The sequence below is a fragment of the Myotis yumanensis genome, unplaced genomic scaffold, assembly GCF_028538775.1.
Source record: "Myotis yumanensis isolate MYYU_CA2020_CCGP unplaced genomic scaffold, mMyoYum1.0.hap1 SCAF_2, whole genome shotgun sequence".
Taxonomy (NCBI): Eukaryota; Metazoa; Chordata; class Mammalia; order Chiroptera; family Vespertilionidae; genus Myotis; species Myotis yumanensis.
In genome coordinates, this window is record NW_027223753.1 from 151908955 (window position 1) to 151931979 (window position 23025).

At 41.1% G+C, this 23025-nt stretch overlaps 1 protein-coding gene across 1 annotated transcript in view; it reads left to right on the forward strand.

The window, feature by feature from the left end:
* Positions 1 to 412: 412 nt before the first annotated feature.
* GRAMD1C (GRAM domain containing 1C) overlaps positions 413 to 23025 on the forward strand; it is a 79888-nt gene continuing 57275 nt past the window's right edge. Inside the window, exons 1-3 of the mRNA XM_070406223.1 lie at positions 413 to 458; positions 2733 to 2882; positions 18219 to 18303. Of these exons, the coding sequence (XP_070262324.1) occupies positions 432 to 458; positions 2733 to 2882; positions 18219 to 18303 (262 nt within the window). The 5' untranslated portion in view covers positions 413 to 431. The remainder of the gene's footprint in view (positions 459 to 2732; positions 2883 to 18218; positions 18304 to 23025) is intronic.

Genomic DNA, 23025 nt, shown 5'->3' on the forward strand with positions numbered 1-23025 from the left:
ATTGTTCTAGAATGTTTTTTATAGCTGCATTTCTGGAAGCCAGGATTTGCAATACTCAAGTCGGTAACTCCAATCCCTTACTTGAAGGAACAAGACTTGGTCATGCAATTCACTTTTGTGCACGTTGGAGCGGGGTATGTCTTGGAGGTACGGGAGTTTGAGGATGGTAGGTAGGGAGGACCAGGCTCCTCCGGATCCGGATCCGTGGTACAGACTGACTTCCAGGCTAACAAATCAACATTCCATCTTCAGGGTCTGGCCGGAGGCAGGGGTCCTCTAGTGCCGCCAGAGGGCGCGCAGCGCAGGCCGGACCCGCGGTGGCCGGGAGACGGGCGGGGCGGGGCGCTGGGGGGCGCGGGGCGCACGGTTGGCGCCCCCTCCCCGCGCGGGGCGCGTGCGCGGTTCCGCGGCCGGCGGCGGAGGGAGTCGCGATGGAAGGTCCTCCGACTGTCCGCCCGGTAAGTGGCTCCTCGCAGGGTCGGTTCCCAAAAGGCGGCTTACCAGCTTCCTTCGCGTTGGCTGTTTGAACCCGCTCACATTATGATAATTAGTTCCTGCCTCCCCTTTCTTGGTGCTTTTTGGAGAAACGTGGAAAGTTGTTACCAAGGAGAAGGTTTCCTGTGTTTCCTGCGAGCCTGTCCCCTCCGGGTCACCCTGGAAGGTCTGCTTTTCTGTGGGCGCGGAGTGCAGGAATTTGGCCCTGAACTGCCCCATCCAGATGTCTAGCCTCAGACCCCCTGGACTCCGGCTCCATTGTCGCGGCTCTGACTCGATGTCACGTTGACCCAGCCTCACCCCCTTCCCTTAACTATCAGCTCCAGATAAAGGGCTCAGACTAGAGAGTTTAAATCACTGTGCTGCCAACCACGTTTTTGCTTTCATCTAGTTTTGTTTAGTATCTTCTTTGGTAAATGGAAGAACTTGTGGATTAATTTTAAGAGTGAAAGCCTACTTTTGTTGCAGGAGTACCTGTATTTCTGAACACTATCCTCACCCTGGGAAGGAAGATGAAGGTCCCATTGAATACCTTGTTCAAGATCCCAATGAAGTGTGTTTTGAGAAATAAAATGAATGCCTTGGCCACTATGAGTAATGTTTGGAACTCTGATGGGAATAAGGAGTGTCTTGGCAAGGACTATTATTATGGCTTTAGTATATGTCGAGACATGTGTGACCTTAATTTATATTCTGAGTATCTGGGAAGCAAGAGTTTCAGAGTTCTTTACCCCAAAGGGCACAACTCTTAGGCAGCGGCCCAAGCGTCGGTAAAAATGTGCAGATGGCTCCAATTGTTGACCGTAGCATTCACTGTTAAGACAACTATGGCAAGTTCAGCCAGTTCTGATCCTTGGGTCCTTTCCTTTGTCAGGAACATCCTGGGCAGGATTTAGGAGTAGGTCTCCAGGGAGCCTCATCATGTGCAATGGTGGTGATGCTGTCCACCTAACAGCAAGTTTGTCCATCAAACTTCCAATGGGTGTTTGAAGAACCCAAACTCCTATTGCTGTTCACTCAGTCGTACCCAAGTTGCTACCCAGGTATTCAAAGGGTTTCAAAGAGAGGTGACCTCTTCCAATACCATGACATCTGATAAAGGAGTGTGGGCAGGGAGGCCATGTTCCTGCAGGCGTGGTGTGCCAGAGGGCCCAGATTTGGTTCTGTTCTACAGAAAGGAAATCTTGGTGGCTGTGCTGAGCTTGCAAGGTGTTTCTTCTAGGACCCGAGGCATAACTGGCAGCTTGGGATGGACAGCCACAGTTCTCTTTGGCAGAGAGTCCAGTATGCTGGCAGTAATTGCTGCTCTAATGGCATAGAGTATGGGGATAGTTTCTCGCATCAGAAGGCTGTGGACAACTTATGGACATTATGGTTACTTTGTAGAGTTTAAGAACCCCCAGGTTTAGTTGAGTTTGATTTAACCCTTTGTGGTGCCACACAGGTGCCATGGGAGCTTTCCCCTGTAACCCTGAGGATTTTTGTTAAACAGAGACATGGGTGGCAGCAGCAGCAGATGTATTTTAAGAGCTGTGTGCTCTTATAATGGCTGCGCCCCCTCCCCCTGCACACCTCCTCTTTCTCTCCTCTCTCTTCATAATGACTGCTCTTTCACGAGTGACCCACCTGACGGCCCATATCTTGCATAGGGTATAGCCTTTCCCCTGAGTGCTCTATAGGTTGGGGGCCAATGCCTGGTTGAGATGTCTGATCCATTTATTTTAACTCAATCGTTTGAATAAACCAGAATTAACTTACCAATTTTCTTATCAGTGGACGGTAAGTTATTTGCACTTTTTTAGTATTACAAACATCGTTGACTCCATGCGCACATTAAATTGCTGGGTTAGACCCATTTTAGTCTCTACTAAGCATTGAACATTATTCTCCCAAGAGGTTGGACCAATTGTCATTCCCATTATTATTATTATTATTATTATTTTTACTGTTTAACTCTTCCTCTAGTTGACTGAAGTGCTGGAGACTAAGGACCTTGTTTTATACACTTTTGAATCCCTAGTGCCAACTAAACTACCTAGCAAATAGTAGTAGTTGGAAAATATTTGTTGTACATGTAAATGTATGAACTATGGGAGCAAAACATATTAATTGCTGTTTTTCAAAAGCTTAAATATTATCCTTTTCAAGTTAATTGACATATTTTGAACATTAACTCTTTTCTTTTTAAAATGACATTTCTCAATAAATAATTTAAATTGATTGATACTTATTTCCAGGTAATAAATGAAGGAGAGTCAAACATTGCCACCGAGTCACCGGAAGAATTAGAGGAAAATCCTAGTCCAGTTGCGGATGAGAATAATACAGTGTCAGCTAAAAAGCAGGGGCCACATGGACATAACTGGAGTGGCGACTGGAGCTTTTGGGTAATATTTTTTTCTTATGTCTTCATTTTAATCTTAAATGCAAAATTTTATAAGTTTGCAGCAATTCATATATTATTTGTAATATTTTTCATTAGCTTCTAGATTTTAGATATTTGTCTTAGCCTTTGAGTCCCAAAACCATTTCCGAGTATGCCCTCCTTTGGCCACTAGAATGCACTGTTGTCTGGTTGGATGGAGTGGAATTATCTGCTTCAATTTTCTTGGAGAAAACTACACCACAGAATTGGATCCCACTCACTGTATTGGCAAGAGTCTAACATTATATAGAAATCGTATTTCTAAATGTTTCTGAGAAGCCAGCTATTTTACATCATTTTAATTTAAATAATTAGTTCCTGTACCTAAAAGGAAATGTAACCATGTTTGACCTGCAGTGTATAATGATTTTGAGATTGGTTTTAGTTTCGTAGCCTGTCTGCACTGTGATCACTTGGTTGCATAACCTGGATCTGCTTCAGGTTTCCCCACTGTAAACTGAGACTACGGCTCCTTGATTAGGTGCACAGAGTCTTCTGGTAAGAATATTTCTGTTACCATATGAATGCTAGCATTTATTATATTAAAGGGCTCATTCTAAATCTAACAATTCCTGTGAGAATTATGAGTCATTTGATAGACTAATGCAGCAATAAGTGAATTTTACATGAGTATAAGGCATATATAGTTCCAATGTTAATTTATTAGAAAGCTGATATCTTGAGGATTAGGTATATGTACGTGGTAGCAGAATTTCTAATAATTTTAGAGTAGACCAAAAAAAGACATATTGTTAACAGGTTATAAGGATTAGTACAAGTACCATCATTCTGTTCATAATTGGCAGCCCAGTTATTGAATGTTATCAAATCACCAGATTAATAACAGGTTCTTCCTATTAAGAAGGAAAATATTTTATTGCTAAGAAATATATCAAAATAACCACATATCCTAAAAATTATATCATCTACATTTGATTATATTATTTTTGGACACATTTAGAGAAAGTTTATGACTGTTGTGTTTTGACCCTTCTGCACTCTGCTTTTTATATTTGTTATAGATTGGGAACCTTTATAGTTCCAAGGGCTATGTATAGGGCTAAAGAATTACTGTGGTTACTCTGCATATTTGATACAAGAAAAAAGGATAAAGTAAGAAAAGAAAAAGGCAGGGGAACAAGAATTTAGAGATAGAGGGTGGGGGGGGAAAGAGGTATGTAGCTTTTCACCTCCAAGTGTAGAATATGGAGCTGGAAGATTTGGCATCACATGTCAGTTGATTAAAAATGCAGAATCCTGGGCCCAACCTCAGACCTACTGAGTCAGAATCTTCATTTTCACAAGATTTCCAAGGGATTTGTATGCACATTCAAGTTTGAGAAGCACTGCTTTAGAATGTTGAAGGTTTATTTTGGCTCAGTTTTAGTTTTCTTTAATGATGGCAAGCACTTTATTTTGAGCAATTTTTTAAAAAAATATATTTTTTTATTGATTTCAGAGAGGAAGGGAGCGGGGGAGAGAGATAGAAACATTAAAGATGAGAGAGAATCATTGATCAACTGTCTCCTGCACATCCCCTCCTGGGGATCGAGCCTGCAACGTGGATGGGCATGTGCCCTGACCTGGAATCGAACCCTGACCTCCTGGTTCATAGGTTGTTGCTCAGCCACTGAGCCACACCAGCCAGGCTTGAGGAATTTTTATATGGATTCTCATGAAATAGACTTAAAGACAAATACAACATCTCAGAAGTTTTACTGACTTTTCCAGAGGTCACTTACACAGAAACCAGAACTATCAGAACTCAGAAGCAAACAAAAATAAAAAAGAACCTGAATAGCTAAATCCACGCTCATGGTGGTATATATTGCGAGAGGAGAATTCCTCAAGTCTTCATTTGGAATTTCTTTAATATATTTTTGACATATTTTTGTACACCTAGTAAATAAGTTGATCCCCTTTTTTTTAGTTGAATAGAATGTTGGAAATAAGGGAATTACTTTGGGATAATACATAGACACTAGCAAGAAATGACAGCAGAAGTTCAAAAGCTGTAGCAGCCTTAGCCTCTTAATGTGGAGGACAGAGGTCTGTGTAGACAAATGGCTCTAATGTAGTACAACTGTAACGCTAAAAATGATGGTTAAGAAGTCTGCAAAATAATGCACTTCCCTGCCACTTTATTTTTTTTCCTCTCCTCTATAATTTTAAATCCATCTACCTCTACCACTGACTCTACAATAAAAACCTCTGAGCGTACTCAACAGGAAGATGTTACATGGCAACACCTTTCCTTAAGACTCGCAGTGATTAACAGGTTGAAAAGTGCTGAATAAGAACACTTTTATTTGTAATATTGGAAAATGTATTTTCATGATTCCTCATAATTAAAAATTGTGAAAACTTAAAAGGATACAAGAAAGTGAACCAAAGTTTATTAAAGTTCTGTTTTTTGGGGTTTTTTTGCAGAGGTTGACATCTTTTAGACCCTGCCCATTTAACCTTGTGCTACTTAACATATTGGCTGGTGTTGTTCTGACAGTAGGACTTTCATTTAAAGGAATATGATTAACTTTTCATAGCAATTGATAGTGAGACCCACAGCTGCAGATTTTCTATTTCAATCCTGTGATATAAAGATAGGAATATCACCCTAACCGGTTTGGCTCAGTGGACTCAAGGGTCCTGGGTTCGGTTCCGGTCGGGGGCATGTGCCTTGGTTGCGGGCACATCCCCAGTGGGGAGTGTGCAGGAGGTGGCTGATCAATGTTTCTCTTCGATGTTTCTAACTCTCTATCTCTCTCCCTTCCTCTCTGTAAAAAATCAATAAAATATATTTTTAAAAAAGATAGGAATATTAATTGTTATATTTGTTTTCTTTTTTATTTAAAAATGAACATACAGTGGGGCCTTGACTTACGAGTTTAATTCGTTCCGTGACGGAGCTCATAACTCAAATTACTCGTATGTCAAATCAACAGTGAACGAGTGAGACACGTGATGCTGGGCTGATGTTGTGGCGTTCACTGTGACGTTTGCTGCGCCAACTAGTGGTGGGGTATCTGAAGCTGGCTCGTAACCCGAATTTTAGCTCGCAACTCAAAGCAAAAAATCGGCGGAGAGACGGCTTGTATCTCGAAAAACTCGTTAGTCGGGACACTCGTAAGTCAAGGCCCCACTGTATTTAATCCTAGTGTGTGGGAAGTGAGTTTCATTATGAATTTTTAAATCCTAATGTCACAATAAAAATTTTGTGAAATGAAGAAATGAGATTTAAAATGAAGTAATGGCAAATAAATATTCATGCTTTTGCCCTTTAACTGTTAGTAAAAATACATAGCAAAAGAAAAACAAAAAACCTCCAAACCAAACTTTTGTTTTCCCAATTAAAATAATGGTATATTCCTGGTGGATTAAAGTCCCAGAGGAAAAGCTTACAGAGATCTGTGGCAGATACATTTGTTTAGTGTAACTTCTCTAGCAACTGTTGGGAGGAGAAAAAGCCTTTGAGATTTTCTGTTGTGTATGTTTAAAAGATGACATACTTACCTATGTATTTCATAAAAGTAAAATGCTTTGGGTCAGGTACTTATATTAAACATTCATTTATACCTACAGGCCCTGGTTGCGGCCAGGCTTAGGGACCCTTCCTGGGGGGGTCCCTATTGCTGCCAGCTGGGTGGCCTAGGCCTCCCTCTGCGAGGCGGTCGTGGGCAATGGCCTGGCCCCCCAACCAATCACATTGCACCCGCCTTGGCTGGCCTGGCACCAGTGCGTGTCATAGCATGGTTGTCTGGAAGGTCGTCCAGATGGTAGTTCTGCTGTTCGGTTGTTCAGTCGATTTGCATATTACACTTTTATTATTATAAAAGTGGGGATAAACTTGCCACAAACCTGCCGAAACCCGTTTGGCCAAGTGGATAGAGCGTCGGCCTGCGGACTGAAAGGTCCCAGGTTCGATTCCGGTCAAGGGCATGTACCTGGGTTGCGGGCACATCCCCAGTAGGAGATGTGCAGGAGGCAGCTGATCGATGTTTCTCTCTCATCCATGTTTCTAACTCTCTATCTCTCTCCCTTCCTCTCTGTAAAAAATCAATAAAATATATAAAAAAAAAAAAACTTGCCATAAACCTGATTTAGAGGTACATCATGAGGATTAATTCATGTTGCACTGTTAAATTAAAAAATTGCCCAAGAGGATTAATTAGTATGTTTGTAACATACTTTGGCAACTTTGCAGAAGATGCTTTCTTGAATCATATGTTGTCCTCCACAACATATCTTGAATTTATTCAACCTGAAAAGGATATTTCAGATTTTCGCTTTGGTAATTGATAAAAAAAAGAATAAACTCACTTTCCAATGTCTGTTTGATTAAAAGAAACGTTTTAATCAAATTAAATTTGATTTAATTTAAATTTAAATCTTTATTACAGGTAAAAATTGTTTGAAAGCCCAGATATCTTTTAATACTTTCAGATTTAATTAAGAGTGAATAGCAACTAACATTTTTAGAATATGAAGACAGGACTATTTAACGTAAAAGCTCTTCTGCTCCTAAGTCCTTAGAAAAGCTGGATGAAATGTTATAAACATCTTGAAATGCATGTCTGGGCTCATAAAACAGGAAGGGAAACACCTAAGGGCTAACAAAGAAGAAGGAACTGATTTCCAGAGAGGGGTGGGCAAACTTTTTGACTCGAGGGCCACAATGGGTTCTTAAACTGGACCGGAGGGCCGGAACAAAAGCATGGATGGAGTGTTTGTGTGAACTAATATAAATTCAAAGTAAACATCATTACATAAAAGGGTTCGGTCTTTTTTTTTTTTAGTTTTATTCATTTCAAACGGGCCGTAGTTTGCCCACGGCTGTGTTAGCCCATAAGCTCAATGCTGAAGCAGCCCTGAGGGGTTTATTAGCCTCAGTGACCAAGCTTTAATGGCCACACTGGGATAGGAGATGGTTGGTGCCTGGGACTTGTATGAATTGGAACTGAGAACTGTTTATAAAGCCATGACTCTTGAAGAGTTATACTCTCTGGGAAAGGTAGACTAGGAAAAAAAATCCTCTTACACATGCAGGTTGAAGACAAGGAAGCTTATCTGTTAAACTTGGGTTTAGGGTGGTGGGGTGGTGGGAAATCTTCCTCAGAGCACATAACCTGTAGTTCATCTCTCATGAAGTTTTGGGACTTGAATTTAACACTTTATGAGGAAGGAGAAGGAGATTAAATAAATAGCACATTAGACCCTCCAAAACTTCAGATAAATGACCCGATAAAGACTATAAAACAATCAGTTGATATTATCACAGACTTAATAGAAGGCATTAAAATATGATGCATGGATAAGACATTCTCAAAAATACTGGGCAGATTTGGAAAACAACCTAATACAACTTCTAGAAATGAATACTATGGTGTTGAAATAATAATTTAAAAATACAGTGGACATGGGAAAAAGCAGCTAAAGAGAAAATCAGTAAATTGAAAGATATATATGAGGAAATGATTGATATGTACCCTGAGAGATAAAGATGGACTATTTGAAAGAGAATGGTTTAAGATATAAGAAGAAAAGTAGAGAAGTTCATTATGAATCTAATAGGAGTTTCAGAGGTGAACATAGAGAATGAGCAAGAGGCAATATTCAAAGAGAGGATGCATGAAAGCTTTCTATTTTTGATGAAAGACTTTAGAATCAGGAAGTACAGTGAATCACAGGATTAATTAAAAGAATATATGAGCAGAGACATTGTAATAAAAGTGGCAAAGGTATGCCTTTTTCTTTTCTTTTTTAAAAAACTATATAAATATAATCTTAGACACCATAATCAATATGTACCAACACTATTTAAACATGATCCAGGCCACATTCAGACATTTACTCTTAATTAAAAATATTTAAATACAACCTGAAATGTGTTTTGTTACATACAAAAAAAAAGAGAAATTATACAACTCAGAGTAATGTTTGTTTTAAATGATCATATTTACACTTAAACTAAATGGAAGGTGCTCAAGTTTTTATCACCCCTTCCAGAAATTCTTTTTCTACCATCTCTTCTTTTTTGCCTGGATTTGGTGGAATAACTTTATTTATGTCGTTGATACTACTACAGATGTCCCCGTTTTCCCCCTGTGCCTGCCCTGCACCCCTTTCCATCTGGCCATCACCACACTGTTGTCTGTGTCTATGCAATATGCATATATGTTCGTTGACCAATCCCTTCACCTTCTTTCATCCAGTCATCCCCCTGCACTCCCCTCTAATAGCTGCCAGTCTGTTCCATGTATCCATACCTCTGTTTCTATTTTGTTTGATAGTTTATTTTGTTCATTAGATTCCCCATGTAAGTGAGATCATATGGTATTTGTCTTTCTCTGACTGGCTTATTTTGCTTAGCATTATAAATTCCAGGCCCATCCATGCTGTTGCATAGGGTAAGAGATTCTTCTTTTTTATAGCTGCACTAGAGGCCCGTTGCAGGAAGATTCCTGCAAGAATAGGGCTTCCTCAAGCCTATTCCTTCAAGAATAGGGCTTCCTGAGACCAGAGCAAAGCAGAGAAGGGAGAGAAGCCCACCGAAGCGGGCTTCGCTCCCTTCCCCGCTGCCTCGGCTCCCTTTCTTCCCCGCCACCTCAGCTCCCTCCTGTGTCCTCTGCTTCGCCTCCCTCCCGTGTCCGCTGCCTCAGGTCCGCTCCCGTCTCTGCTACCTCCGATCCATTCCCTTCTCTGCCGCTTGGCTCCCTTCTGCAATGCTTGGCTTCCTTCTACACTGTCTTCAGTCTTCGCTGGGCGCCTGTGTATGCAAATTAACCACCATCTTTGTTAGGTTAATTTGCATACTCTTCTGATTGGCTGGTGGGCGTAGCGAAGGTATGGTCAATTAGCATCTTTGTCTTTTATTAGTGTAGTTCAGAGGTGGGCAAACTTTTTGACTCGAGGGCCACAGTGGGTTCTTAAACTGGACAGGAGGGCCAGAACAAAAGCATGGATGGAGTGTTTGTGTGAACTAATATAAATTCAAAGTAAACATCATTACATAAAAGGGTACGGTCCTTTTTTTTTATTTCAATAGTTTTATTCATTTCAAACATTTTAACAAGAAGAGTGTAAACACTAATTATTATAATTTGAAACTTCAAAAAATGGAGGAATCATAGCACAATAACATACCTTATATTGAAGATGGCAAAGGCAAAATAAAATTACCTAACAAAGGAAAGGTACAAAAGCCTTTCAAATTAAACTTAAATATAATAAAATAATTTAAAACTAAAACAAATAGAAAAGAACAAAATGTGTAAACAGTAAATTAAACATTTTCTTTAGTGCAACTTCCAAATTATGCCCGGGACGTAGATGTAGATGGCAATGTGGGAAAAAAAACTGCAGTGGATACAAGCCCTAAAAGCTGAAAGTCTTTGTTGTTTTATTAACAAGTCATTGTGATGTACAGAATGTGGGAACAGGAAAAAATTGTGTTTGAGTAGAGCTCTTAATCTTACCTCAGAAAGGCTCTGATACTGTGCTCTCCAGGGGCGTGTCTCCCTACATCACCACGATAACGTGTCTACGCGTTCCCAGGGTGATGTCACATTCCCATGGTGATGTCGGGAGACGCATCCGCGGGCATTACAAGGAGCCTCTGGAAGATTGAGAGGTTGTTCCTTCTACTGAATGGGCGGATATAAATCCGCCCACTCAGAAGAAGGAGCTGCGGCCGTGTTTCCCGATGTTGCCATGTTAACACTGCTGCTGGTGAAGGAGCGGAGGGGAGAGCAAGAGAACCCTCCGTTCTTTCGGCTCCGAGGGCCGGATAGAACAGCCGAACGGGCCGGATCCGGCCGCGGGCCATAGTTTGCCCACGGCTGGTGTAGTTAGTATTCCATTGTGTAAATGTACCACAGTTTTTTATCCACTCATCTACTGATAGGCACTTTAACTGTTTCCAGATCTTGGCTGTTGTAAATAACGCAGCTATGAACATAAGGGTGCATGTATTCTTTCTGATTGGTGTTTTGGGATTCTTAGGGTATATATCCAGAAGTAGGATCACTGGGTCAAAAGGAAGTTCCATTATTAATTTCTTGAAGAAACTCCATACTATTTTTCACAGTGGCTGCACCAGGCTGCATTCCCACCAGCAATGTACTAGGGTTTCCTTTTCTCCACTTCCTTGCCACCACTTGTTTGCTGACTTATTGATGGTAGCTATTCTAGCAGGTGTGAGGTAATATCTCATTGTCATTTTAATTTGCATCTCTCTGATGACTAGTGATGCTGAGCATTTTTTTGTATCTCTATTGGCCATCTGTATGTACTCTTTGGAGAAGTGTCAGGTTCTTTGCCCGTTTTTTCATTGGATTGTTTGTCTTCCTGGTGTTGAGTTGTATAAGTTCTTTATATATTTTGGAAATTAACTGCTTATCATATATACCACTGGCAAATATGTTCTCCCATATAGGGGTTTCCTTTTCATTTTGTTAATGGTTTCTTTGGCTGTGCAGAAGCTTTTTAGTTTTATGCACTCCCATTTGTTTATTTTTCCTTTGTTTTCCTTGCCATAGGGGATGTATCTGTGAGATGTCTGAGATTTTACTGCCTATGTTTTCCTCTAGGATTTTTATGGTTTCATGGCTTGCATTTAAGTCCTTTATCCATTTTGAGTTTATTCTTGTGTATGGTGTAAGTCGGTGGTCTAGTTTCATTTTTTTTTTGGCATGTAATTATCCAATTTTCCCAAAACCATTTCTTGAAGAGACTATCTTTACTCTATTGTATGTGCTTGCCTCCTTTGTCAAATATTAATAGACCATAATGATGTGAGTCGATTTCTGGGGTCTCTGTTTTGTTCCATTGTTCTCTATGCCTGTTCTTGTGATAGTACCAGGCTATTTTGACAGACAACATACTTTGTATGGTTTCAATCCTTTTAAATTAATTGAAACTTGTTTTGTGACCTAGCATATTATATATTTTGGAGAATGTTCTGTACTTGAAAAAAAGTACAGATTCCACACTGGTTTAATGAAGTGTTTTATAAGTGGCAAATATAGTTGGTGGATAATGTTTCTTCCCCTCCTCTCAGTTTTATTGACATACTAGAGGCCCGGTGCATGAAATTCGTGCAAGGGTAGGGTCCCTAGGCCTGGCTGGTGATCAGGGCTGATCAGGTTCCTCGCCTCCCTGCCTCCCCGCTTCCCCATCTCCTCCTTCCCTTGCTTCCTCAGAGCCCCACCACCATCGCCGCTAGTCGCCTGCCATGTTCTGTGTTGCCCCCTGGTGGTCAGTGCACATCATAGCAAGTGATCAAACTCCCGGTCTTGCGGTTGAACTCCCGAGGGAACACTTTGCATATTAGCTTTTTATATATATAGATAATATAATTGACAAATAAACTTGTGAACTATTTAAAGTGTATGTTGTGAGGATTTGATATGCACACACATTATGAAAGAATACCTTCCACTTAGTTAATTAATACATCCATCACTTTACATATTAATTCTATTTGGGACAATATTAAGTTCTTTCTTAGCAAATGTCAAGTTCAGTTACACAGTGCAGTGTTATCAACTATAGTCATCATATCCTACGTTAGTTCCTCAGAACTTATTCATGTTATAGATGAACTTTTGCACCCCTTTACCAATTTCTCATTATTTTTACTCCCAAGCCCCTGGCAACCACTTTCTACTCTGTTTCTATGGGTTTCTCTTTTTATTTAGGTTCCATAGTAAAGTAATACTACCTAGTGTTTGTCTTTCTTTGTGTGGCTTATTTCACTTAGTATAATGCCTTCTACATAGCTGTTGTAAATGGCTAGATACTGTTGTTAAAGTCTTCTATATCCTTGCTGGCTTTCTGTCCAGTCATTCTATCAGTTATTGAGAATGGCTTAATAGTATATCTAACTTATGTTGAATGGTCTGTTTTCCAATTGTGTTGTCAGTTTTTGCTTCCTAATTTTTGGGGCTTTGCTGTTTGTTATGTATACATTTAAAATTGTTGTATCTTTCTCATATATTGATCTTTTAATTATTAAAAATATCTTAGTGTCTATTAATTTTTTTGTCTTAAAGTCTATTTCAGCATATAGTAATATAGTCACTCATATTCTCTTAGGGTTATTGTTTGTATGGTATATCTTTTTCCATTCTTTCACTTTTGTGTGTGTGTGTGTGTTTAAAAAATATTTTTATTGATTTCAGAGAGGAAGGGAGAGGGAGAGAGAGAGATAGAAACATCAATGATGAGAGAGAATCATTAATCGGCTGCCTCCTGCACGCCCCCCACTGGGGATCGATCCTGAAACCCAGGCATATGCCCTTGACTGGAATCGAACCTGTGATCCTTCAGTCCACAGGTCAACGCCCTATCCACTGAGCCATGCCGGCTAGAGCTTGTGATTTTTAAAAATAATTATTTGTTGTTGAAAGTATTACATATATCCCCATTTCCCCCCCATTGGCCCCCTGCAGTCCATCCCTGCCCCTCCACTACTTTTGGATTTAGGGTGTGTCTTTTGTAGACAGCATTTAGTTGGGTCTATTTTTATCCAGTTTGTCAGTCTCTGTGTTTAGTCCAGCCGTGGGCAAACTACGGCCCGTGGGCCGGATCCGGCCAGTTTGAAATGAATAAAACTAAAAAAAAAAAAAAAAAAGACCGTACCCTTTTATGTAATGATGTTTACTTTGAATTTATATTAGTTCACACAAACACTCCATCCATGCTTTTGTTCCGGCCCTCTGGTCCAGTTTAAGAACCCATTGTGGCCCTTGAGTCAAAAAATTTGCCCGCCCCTGGTTTAGTACATTTATATTTAACTAGAGGCCCGGTGCACAAAAATTTGTGCACTGGGGGGGAGGGGGGTCCCCCAGCCCGGCCTGTGCCCTCTCGCAGTCTGGGACCCCTCGGGAGATAACGACCTGCTGGCTTAGGCCTGCTCCCGGGTGGCAGAGGGCACACCCAATCCCTAGGTGCAGCCCCTGGTCGGGCTCAGAGCAGGGCCGATTGGGGAGTTGGGGCGCCGCCCCCTGTCATGCACAGAGCAGGGCGGATCTGAAGGTTGCGATGCCACCCTCAGTCACTCTCAGGGTAGGGCCGATTGGGGGGTTGGGGCACCGCCCCCTGTCACACTCAAGGCAGGGTCGATGAGGAGGTTGCGGCGCCACCCCCTGTCACGCACAGAGCAGGGCCGATCAGGGGGTTGGGGCGCTGCCCCCTGTCACTCACAGAGTAAGGCTCATCAGGGGTGTTGGGGCTCCGTACCCTGTCACACACAGAGCAGGGCCCATCAGGGGGTTGAGGAGCTCCCCCCTGTCATGCACAGAGCAGGGCTGATCAGGGGGTTGAGGAGCTCCCCCCTGTCACTCACAGAGTAGGGCCCATAGGGGAGTTGGGGCACTGCTCCCTGTCACACACAGAGCAGGGCGGATCAGGGGGTTGGGGCGCTGCGCCCTGTCACACTCAGGGCAGGGCCAATGGGGGGTTATGGCTCTACCCTGTCACACACAGAGCAAGGCCCGTGGAAGAGGGTTGGGGCACCACCCTCTATTACCCACAGAGCAGGGCCGATCAGGGGGTTGGGGCGCCGCCACTGTCACACTCAGGGCAGGGCTGATGGAGAGGTTATGGCTCTACCCTGTCACACAGAGCAGGGCCCGTGGGGGGGGGGGGGAGTTGTTGGGGTGCCGCACCCTGTCACACACAGAGCCACAGGGTGATCAGGGGGTTGGGGAACTCCCCCCTATCAGGCACAGAGCAGGGCTGATCAGGGGGTTGGGGAGCTCCCCCCTGTCACGAACAGAGCAGGGCGGATAGGGAGGTTGTGGCCCCGCCCCCTGTCACACACAGAGCAGCAGGGCAATCAGGGGGTTTGGGTGCTGCCCCCTGTCACGCTGATCCCGGTGCCGGGAGGCCTTGCGGCTCTGCTGATCCCGGTGCCGGGAGGCATATTACCCTTTTACTATATAGGATAAAGGCCTGGTGCACGGGTGGGGGCTGGCTGGTTTGCCCTGAAGGGTGTCCTGGATCAGGGTGGGGGTCCCCACTGGGGTGCCTGGCCAGTCTGGCTGAGGGGCTGAGGGCCGTTTTCAGGCTGGCAGGTGACTGAAGCTCCCAACTGCTCCTTTTTTTCTTTTTCTTTTTTCTATTCTGGGCCAGCTTTAGCTCTGAGGCCTCGCTGCTGAAAGCAGGTTTCTGGCCTTTACCTTCTGTATTTGATACAATGTTGCGGTCCAGCTGGCTGAAGCCTGGCTGACTGAAAGCCGGTTTCTAGGGTTTTGTTTAGCTTCTATATTTGCAACATAGTTGCTTAGAGTTGCAGCTGAGAGGCCGGCAAGTCAGGCGGGGAACGTTGGAGTTCGCCATCACTGGAGCAAGCAAGCCTCCCTGTTCGCTTCAGTGCATGGCTGCCGGCCGCCATCTTGGCTGACAGTTAATTTGCATAAGGATATGCTGATTAGCCAATGGGAAGGGTAGCAGTTGTACACTAATTACCATGTTTCTCTTTTATTAGTGTAGATGTAGTTACAATATGGTTGTATTTGTGAGTAGCCATTTTGCTATTTGTTTTCTCAATGTTTCATATCTTTTTTGTCTTCTTTTCCCCTTTTAATTCTCTCTTTATGTGCCAAATATTTTTTAGGATACCATTTAAAATTTTTTAAAAAAATTTTCAATTACAGTGTGCATTCAATATTATTTTATATTAGTTTCAGGTGTACAACATAATTTAGGATACCATTTTAATTCATTTTGATTAAAAATATAGCCCAGGCTGGTGTTGCTAAGTGGTTGGAGCGATGGCCCATGCACTGAAGGGTTGAGGGTTTGATTCCTGGCCAAAGGCTTATACCTGGGTTGCAGGTTTGATCCCTGGCCTTGGTTGGGAGGCAACCAATTGATGTGTGTCTCTCACATTGCTATTTCTATCTCTTTCTCCCTCACCCTTCCTCTCTGAAATCCATAAAAACATATTATTAAAAAAAATTAAAAAAAATTTTTTTTATTGCCTGGCCAGTGTGGCTCAGAGGTTGAGTGTTAACCTATGAACCAGGAGGTCACAATTCAGTTCCTGGTCCGGGCACATGCCTGGGTTCTGGGCTTGATTCCCATTAGGGGCCATGCAGGATGCAGCCTATCAATGATTCTCTCTCATCATTGATGTTGCTATCTCTCTCTCCTCTCCCTTTTTCTCTCAAATCAATAAAAATATATTTAAAAAATTTATTTGTAGAAATTATCTACTTGAGTCATTGTTGCCAAACTTTCCTTTAATTCTTTAAGCATGGTTCTCTTTAGTTCTTTGAATATATCTATACTAATAAAAAGGTATGCTATTAGCCCGGACATCTTCCGGGCGACCTTCCGGATGTCCTTCTGGACAAAGCCACGTTGGTGGGGCTGAGGCAGAGGCAGTTAGGGGTGATCAGGCCAGCAAGTGAGAGCAGTTAGGGATATTAGGCCTGCAGGAGAGAAGTTAGGGGGATCAGGCTGGCAGGGGAGAGCAGTTAGGGAGATCAGACTGGCAGGGGAGAGCAGTTAGGGGCGATCAGGCAGGCAGGCAGGCAGAGCTGGTTAGGGGTGATCAGGCAGGCAGGCAGGTGAGCGGTTAAGAGCCAGCAGTCCCGGATTGCGAGAGGGATGTCCAACTGCTGGCTTAGGCCCGATCCTGCAGGCATCGGGCCTAAACCGGCAGGGTCCCGGATTGGAGAGGGTGCAGGCTGTACTGAGGGACACCCCCCTCCCGTGCACGAATTTCGTGCACCAGGCCTCTAGTTTATAATAACTGCTTTGATGTCTTTGTCTGCTAAATCTAGTATCTGGGGACCCTGAAAGAGCCAATTGCTTGCTTTTTTCTTTCCTTATTATGAACCACATTTTTCTGTTTTCTTTTATATGTTTTATACTTTTTTTTATAATTGTACAATTTAGATAATATATTGTAGCAACTCTGGATTCTGATTGCATCCTCTCTGCCCGTAAAGTTTGTCATTGCTGATTTTTGTTTAATAACTTACCTATAATAAATCTGTGAAATCAGTTTGTCCTGTGGCATGTGGCAACAAATGTCTCTGCCCTGTTTATTATTGTTTTTATTTAAAGATGCCTTCCCAGGAGTCATCCTTTATGCCAGTCAATGGTTGGTCAGAACTGTGCTCAAACACATAGAACCAGTAATAGGTGTTTTTTTTCTTCTGCTGACAGATTTGTGTGTAAATTGGGGAAAGCATTTAAAATTCAGACCATTTTCAAGTGTGCCTCAGTTTTTATGTTCCCCTGAGGCTTATTATGAGTCTAGCCAGGAATGTGTGGATAGTTGGGATCTCTCTAATCTCTGCTACATATCATGCAGCCCCTGCTCAGCCAGAAATACATTGAATGTTTATCAAGCCTACTATGGCTGTCTCTCCCCCCAAGATCTCTTTGTTAAGTCCCCTGCTAATCTGCCAGTCTGCTTATTTCTTGCCCCCATTGGATCTACAATCTACATTCACTTTGATAGCTTCAGAGTTTTCCTTTGCACTTTTGGGCCTAGGATTTTCTGCTTTTCACTCAGAATGAACTCAATCCACTCTCTCAGCAAAGCTGCTAGTTTTCATGACTTGTTCTACCCTCAGAGAACTACCACACTGACTTAACTGATAGGGTAGGAAGAATAATGGGAGCTGGCTAACGAAACAGTGCCCCAGACCTCTACTACTAGTATTTCCAAGTTCAGTAGATTTTCATGAACAATTATTTTTCAGTTTATTGTATGCATTTGGTCAGTTTCCAATAATTTGAGGTGATTTTTTTTTCTTAATCATCACGGTGGGGGGTATGTTTCCATTGATTTTTAGAGAGAGAGGAAGGCAGAGGGGGAGAGAGAGAGAGAGAGAGAGAATGAATCATCAATGTAAAAGAAATAGCACAATTGGTTGCCTCCTGCATGACTGATCGGGGATCGAACACACAACCTGGTTACCATATGTGTCCAGGGAACTGAACCTTCAACCCTTTGGTTGCTTGGGATGACGCTCCAACTGAGTCACACTGGCCAGGACTGAGGTGATTGTTTTTTGACAGTTTTTTTCCCAGCTATAAATTTGCTTTTGCAGAGAGGATTTGCCAAACTCTTCACTCCATCATGCTGGTAACTTCCTTTACTTCCTTTTGGTGTTTTTTGAAATGTTTATTTATGTGGTTTTTCATACAAAGACATACAAAATGTTGCATCAAAAGCATATTATTTTAAAGTTCATTTAAAATGTATTTCTAAGATGCTACATTTCAGTTCCTTTAATGAGTATAATTAAACAAAAATTTAATCTTTTCATTGTTACAGATTTCAAGTTCCACCTATAAAGACAGGAATGAGGAATACAGAAGACAGTTCACACAACTACCTGACACAGAGAAGCTGATAGCAGGTAAGAAAGACAGGAAGTTGCAGAAAACCACTTTACTACCTCATTATCAAAATAGAACTGATGAGTGACAATACTCTAGAAAATTACAGCTTTTGTGCTAGACAGAAAATGTTTTTCAATATAAGCAGCATGTTATTCATAATTACACAATGTAAAACTAAGTTATAATTTGAGGAGGGGTGACGTCTGACTTATAAAAATATTAAATAATGGCTAAGAAAATAGAACTAAAGGGAAATGATTTGTCACAATTTCTACTGGTGCTTCTTTCAAATGGTTTTGTAAGAAAAATTTAAATTTGATGTTCAATATATATTATCTTTCCCCAAATAAAAGATACTCCTTAACAGGTTGTAGAGCAATTTTATAAAATTTTCTAGGGCTATATCATTATTTGTGTAATCTTTCAGATAGATGTTTTAGGAGCAGATTTTAGTCATTTTTCTTACAAAAGTGCGTTATTTATTTATTTTTTAATTTCAGAGAGGAAGGGAGAGGAAGAGATAGAAACATCAATGATGAGAGAGAATCATTGATGGGCTGCCTCCTGCATGCACGCCCCACACTTGGGATCGAGCGGGCAACCTGGGCATGTGCCCTGACCTGGTATCAAACCTCCTGGTTCATAGGTTAATGCTCAACCACTGAGCCACGCTGGCTGGGCAAGTTTTGCTAGCTTTCAAGATCATTCTGGTAGGAGTGTAGAAGACAGAATAAAGGTTGAAGAGATTGGAGGCTGAATGCTCTGTCAGAGGATGGTGAAGACCTAGTTCTGAAAGCTAGAAGTCTAAGATTAAGGTGCTATCAAGGTCACTTTCCGGTGAGAGCTCTCTTCCTGACTTGCATGTGGCCGCCTACTCACTGTGTCCTGACATAGCTTTTCCTCTGTGCATGTGTGCACAAGGAGAGAAAGAACGGTTATTTTTAATACAAACTTAATATAGATATTTTACAATAAAAATATAGAACTATGTTTTTGTTTTAGTATATATTTTATTTAACCATTTATCCACTGAACTTTCTCAGATTTCTGATACTCTTTTGCAGTACTTAATGCAACATAACTGAATTTCTAGATAGCTAGAGTACTTTAAAGCCCAGTATTTAAAAAATCATAACAATAAATTAAAGCAACTTTTAAGAAGAACATTTAAAAGTACTACATTCTCATAATAAAATGTTTGAATTCTACAAGAGGGCATATAGTGAAGGTGAGTGGCCCTTCCAATGAAGATCACTCCAACCTTCTTCCTGGGGGATAACTACCTTTAGTAATTTCTTATTTATATTTCCAGAAATTTTCTGTTTATATTCCCAGGGGAATATACATATATTCCTAAGAGAACTCAAATGGGAGCACACTGTGCTTGCTTACTCTTTGAATCTTGTTTAGAGCTCTTTCTGTTAGCACTGCTTATGGATCCACTTTATTCTTTTAATGGTTGCTTAATATTCAATATGAGTTTTGTACCATAATTTATTTAACAAATCCCCTAATGATGGAATTTTTATTGGCTCCTGTCTTTTACTATTACCACTAATGTTACTTTGAATCTTCTTTTATGTTTGTTTTATCACACATGTGCACACATTGTAGGATGAATTCCATGAAGTGGAATTGTGGCAAAAGGGTAATGAACATTTAAAAAGTTTACTGTTGCCGAGTTATCCTCCAAAAGGGTTGTACCAGTGTTTATTCTCATTAGCAGTGTTTCTAAGTACCTGTTTTGCCATACCTCAGGAACTTTGCTTTAGCAAGATTTAGTAGATAGAAATGGTGCATAGTCATTGTTTAAATATGCATTTCTTTAATTAAGAAGGAGGTTGAGGACCTATTTATATATCTTTTTCTGTGAAGCTTTCTCTTCATAAACTTTGCTTATTTTTCTAGTGGTTATTTGTCTTTTTCTTAATTTGAATGAGCTTATTAGATGTTTAAAAAATTAGATTTTTTCCATGTGTGTTGCAAATGTTTCTTGCCAGTTTGTCAACTTGAAGTCAGATACTTTTCATGGAAACCTGTATACTAGTATGAGTATCATACTCATTATTGCTTTATTGAAAGAAATTAATTTGATGACACAGTGTTGTATAAAACATTAAAGCTTTACAAAAAATATTAAATCATTGGGGATCCTACTACCTATAGATAATTTTCGTTAATATTTTATGGGCAGTTTTCCAGATATTTTTTCAGTGTGTATATTTGCTTTTCCGGTAGAAAATCTTAGATAATCTCATTAAATATCAGATAATCTCGATTTGATGGGCGAGTTTAGTAAGGTCACAGATTGAAAGTTAATTGAAGGTAAAAGAAAGAATCACATTAATATATACTTACAATAAACAATTTGAATTTGAATTTTACAAATACCATTTATATCAGAGCCTCCCAATAATGAGGTACTTATGTATAAATCTAACAAACATGCAGGCTTTCTATGCTGACAACTGGAAAACATTAATAAAAGAAAATCCAATAAACGTTTATGGATCAGAAGACTCAGTATTGTTAAGATCTCAGTTCCCTCAAATGAAAATCCCAGCGAGCTTTTTCATAGATAGTAACAAGTTGATTCTAAAATTTATATGGAATATCCAAAAAAAAAAAATAGAATAGCCAAAATAATTCTGAAAAAGAAGGAACAAAGCTGGAGGTTACACACTACTTGATTTCAAGACATTATGAAGGTAGTGTAATGAAGACAGCATGAGATTTGCCAAATAATAGATACTTAGATTAGTGGAACAGAAAGAAAAGCCCACATAAAAATTCATGCAAATATTGTGAACTGATTTTTGAGAAAGGTGTATATTCAATGGAGATAAGTTAGTCTTTTCTTTTTTTTAAAAAAATATATTTTATTGATTCCTTACAGAGAGGAAGGGAGAGAGATAGAGAGTTAGAAACATCGATGAGAGAGAAACATCGATCAGCTGCCTCCTGCACATCTCCCACTGGGGATGTGCCTGAAACCCAGGTACATGCCCTTGACCGGAATCGAACCCGGGACCCCTCAGTCCACAGGCCGACGCTTTATCCACTGAGCCAAACCGGTTTCGGTGACAAGTTAGTCTTTTCAACAAATGACGCCAGATGATTATTTTGCTTTTAAAAAGATTCGTACACATCCAGTCCTGGCTGGTGCGCTCAATGGTTAGAGCATTGGCCCTCCCACCAAAGAGTTTCAGCTTTGATTCCCTGTCAAGGGCATGCACACGGGTTTTAGGTTCAATCCCAGGCTCCAGTTGAAGTGTGGGTAGGAGGCAACCAATCGATGTTTCTCTTTCTATTTTCCTTTCTTCCTTCCACTTTCTCTAAAAAATCAATGGAAAAAATATCCTCGGGTGAGAATTAACAACAACAACAAAAAAGATTCACACACATCTCAAAGGAGCTGAGAAAATATTTACAAGTTTTCTAAAGAGAATGCTCTGAGAAAAGGGAATGGGGGTCTTTTCCCTTTTTGCACTGGAGAAAATCATTTTTTTTTTCCAATTTGTATTTGTCTCAGGTTAAAAAAAAATAACATGAAAAATGTAAAGTATGAAACATGACAATGGTTATCTTTTGTAATTTAAATACGAAATCTGAAAACAATCCTAAAAATGTTGTTCTAAGGTCTTCTTAAAGCAATGTTCATATTATTGGGCTCCCAAAAATGATTGCTGCTAGAAAAGAATACTTTTGCATGTGTATTTCCTGAATGATTATTTAAAAAAACACATTCTTTTTTTTTTTCCTTTTTTAAATTGGGGTGACAGTGGTTAACAAAATTATACAGGTTTCAGGTGCACAATTCAAAGACAGTGACTCTGCCAGGACTCAAACCTGGAACCTTTGAATTAGAAGTTCATTGCGATAACCACATTCTTTTAATTCACTGTCATCTCTCTTATGGATAGACTAGGGGCCTGGTGCATGGAATTCGTGCACTGGCGGGGGGTGGGGGGCGGGGTTCCTCAGCCCAGCCTGCACCCTCTTACATACTGGGAGCCCTCAGGGGATGTCTTACTGACGGCTTAGGCCCACTCCCTGCTCCCCTTGGGGAGCGGGCCTAAGCAGCAGTCTGGCCTCCCTTTGTGGGAAGCGACTGGGCTTATCAGGGGAAGGCACCAGCCCCATCACCCCGCTGCTGCAGCCACTGCCAGTCACCGCAGCCACCAAGGTGTTTTCATCAAAACGGACTCCAGTCTCTTCACCATGAAAAAATGACAACTTTCTTTAGGCATTTTCAAGATGTGTCTTTCATATAATAATTTCTTTCTTTTTTTTTTCTTTTTTTATCCTCACCTGAGGATATATTTCCATTGATTTTTAGAGAATGTGGAAGAGAAAGGGAAAGACAGAGAGAAACATCAAAGTGAGAGGAACACTTTGATTGGTTGCCTCCTGCATGAGCCCTGACCTGGGCCCCGGCCAGGGAGGTGCCTGCAACCTAGGTACATGCCCTTGGTCAAAATTGAACCCAGATCCTGCAGTCGGCAGGCCGAGGCATTATCCACTGAGCCAAACCGGCTAGGGCAGGATATGACATTTCTTAGCCCTCCAGCAGCGGACCTTCATTTTTTTCTCCAGGAGTGTAGTGAAAAACCCTAGATCACCTTTTTGGATTCTTATTACCCAAGTTACTAAGAATATTACCAGTGGCATACAGAGAGCTTAACCAATCAGAGGTCAGAAAAGGTGTTTCCTCTGTAGTTCACACCGATTGCCGGCTG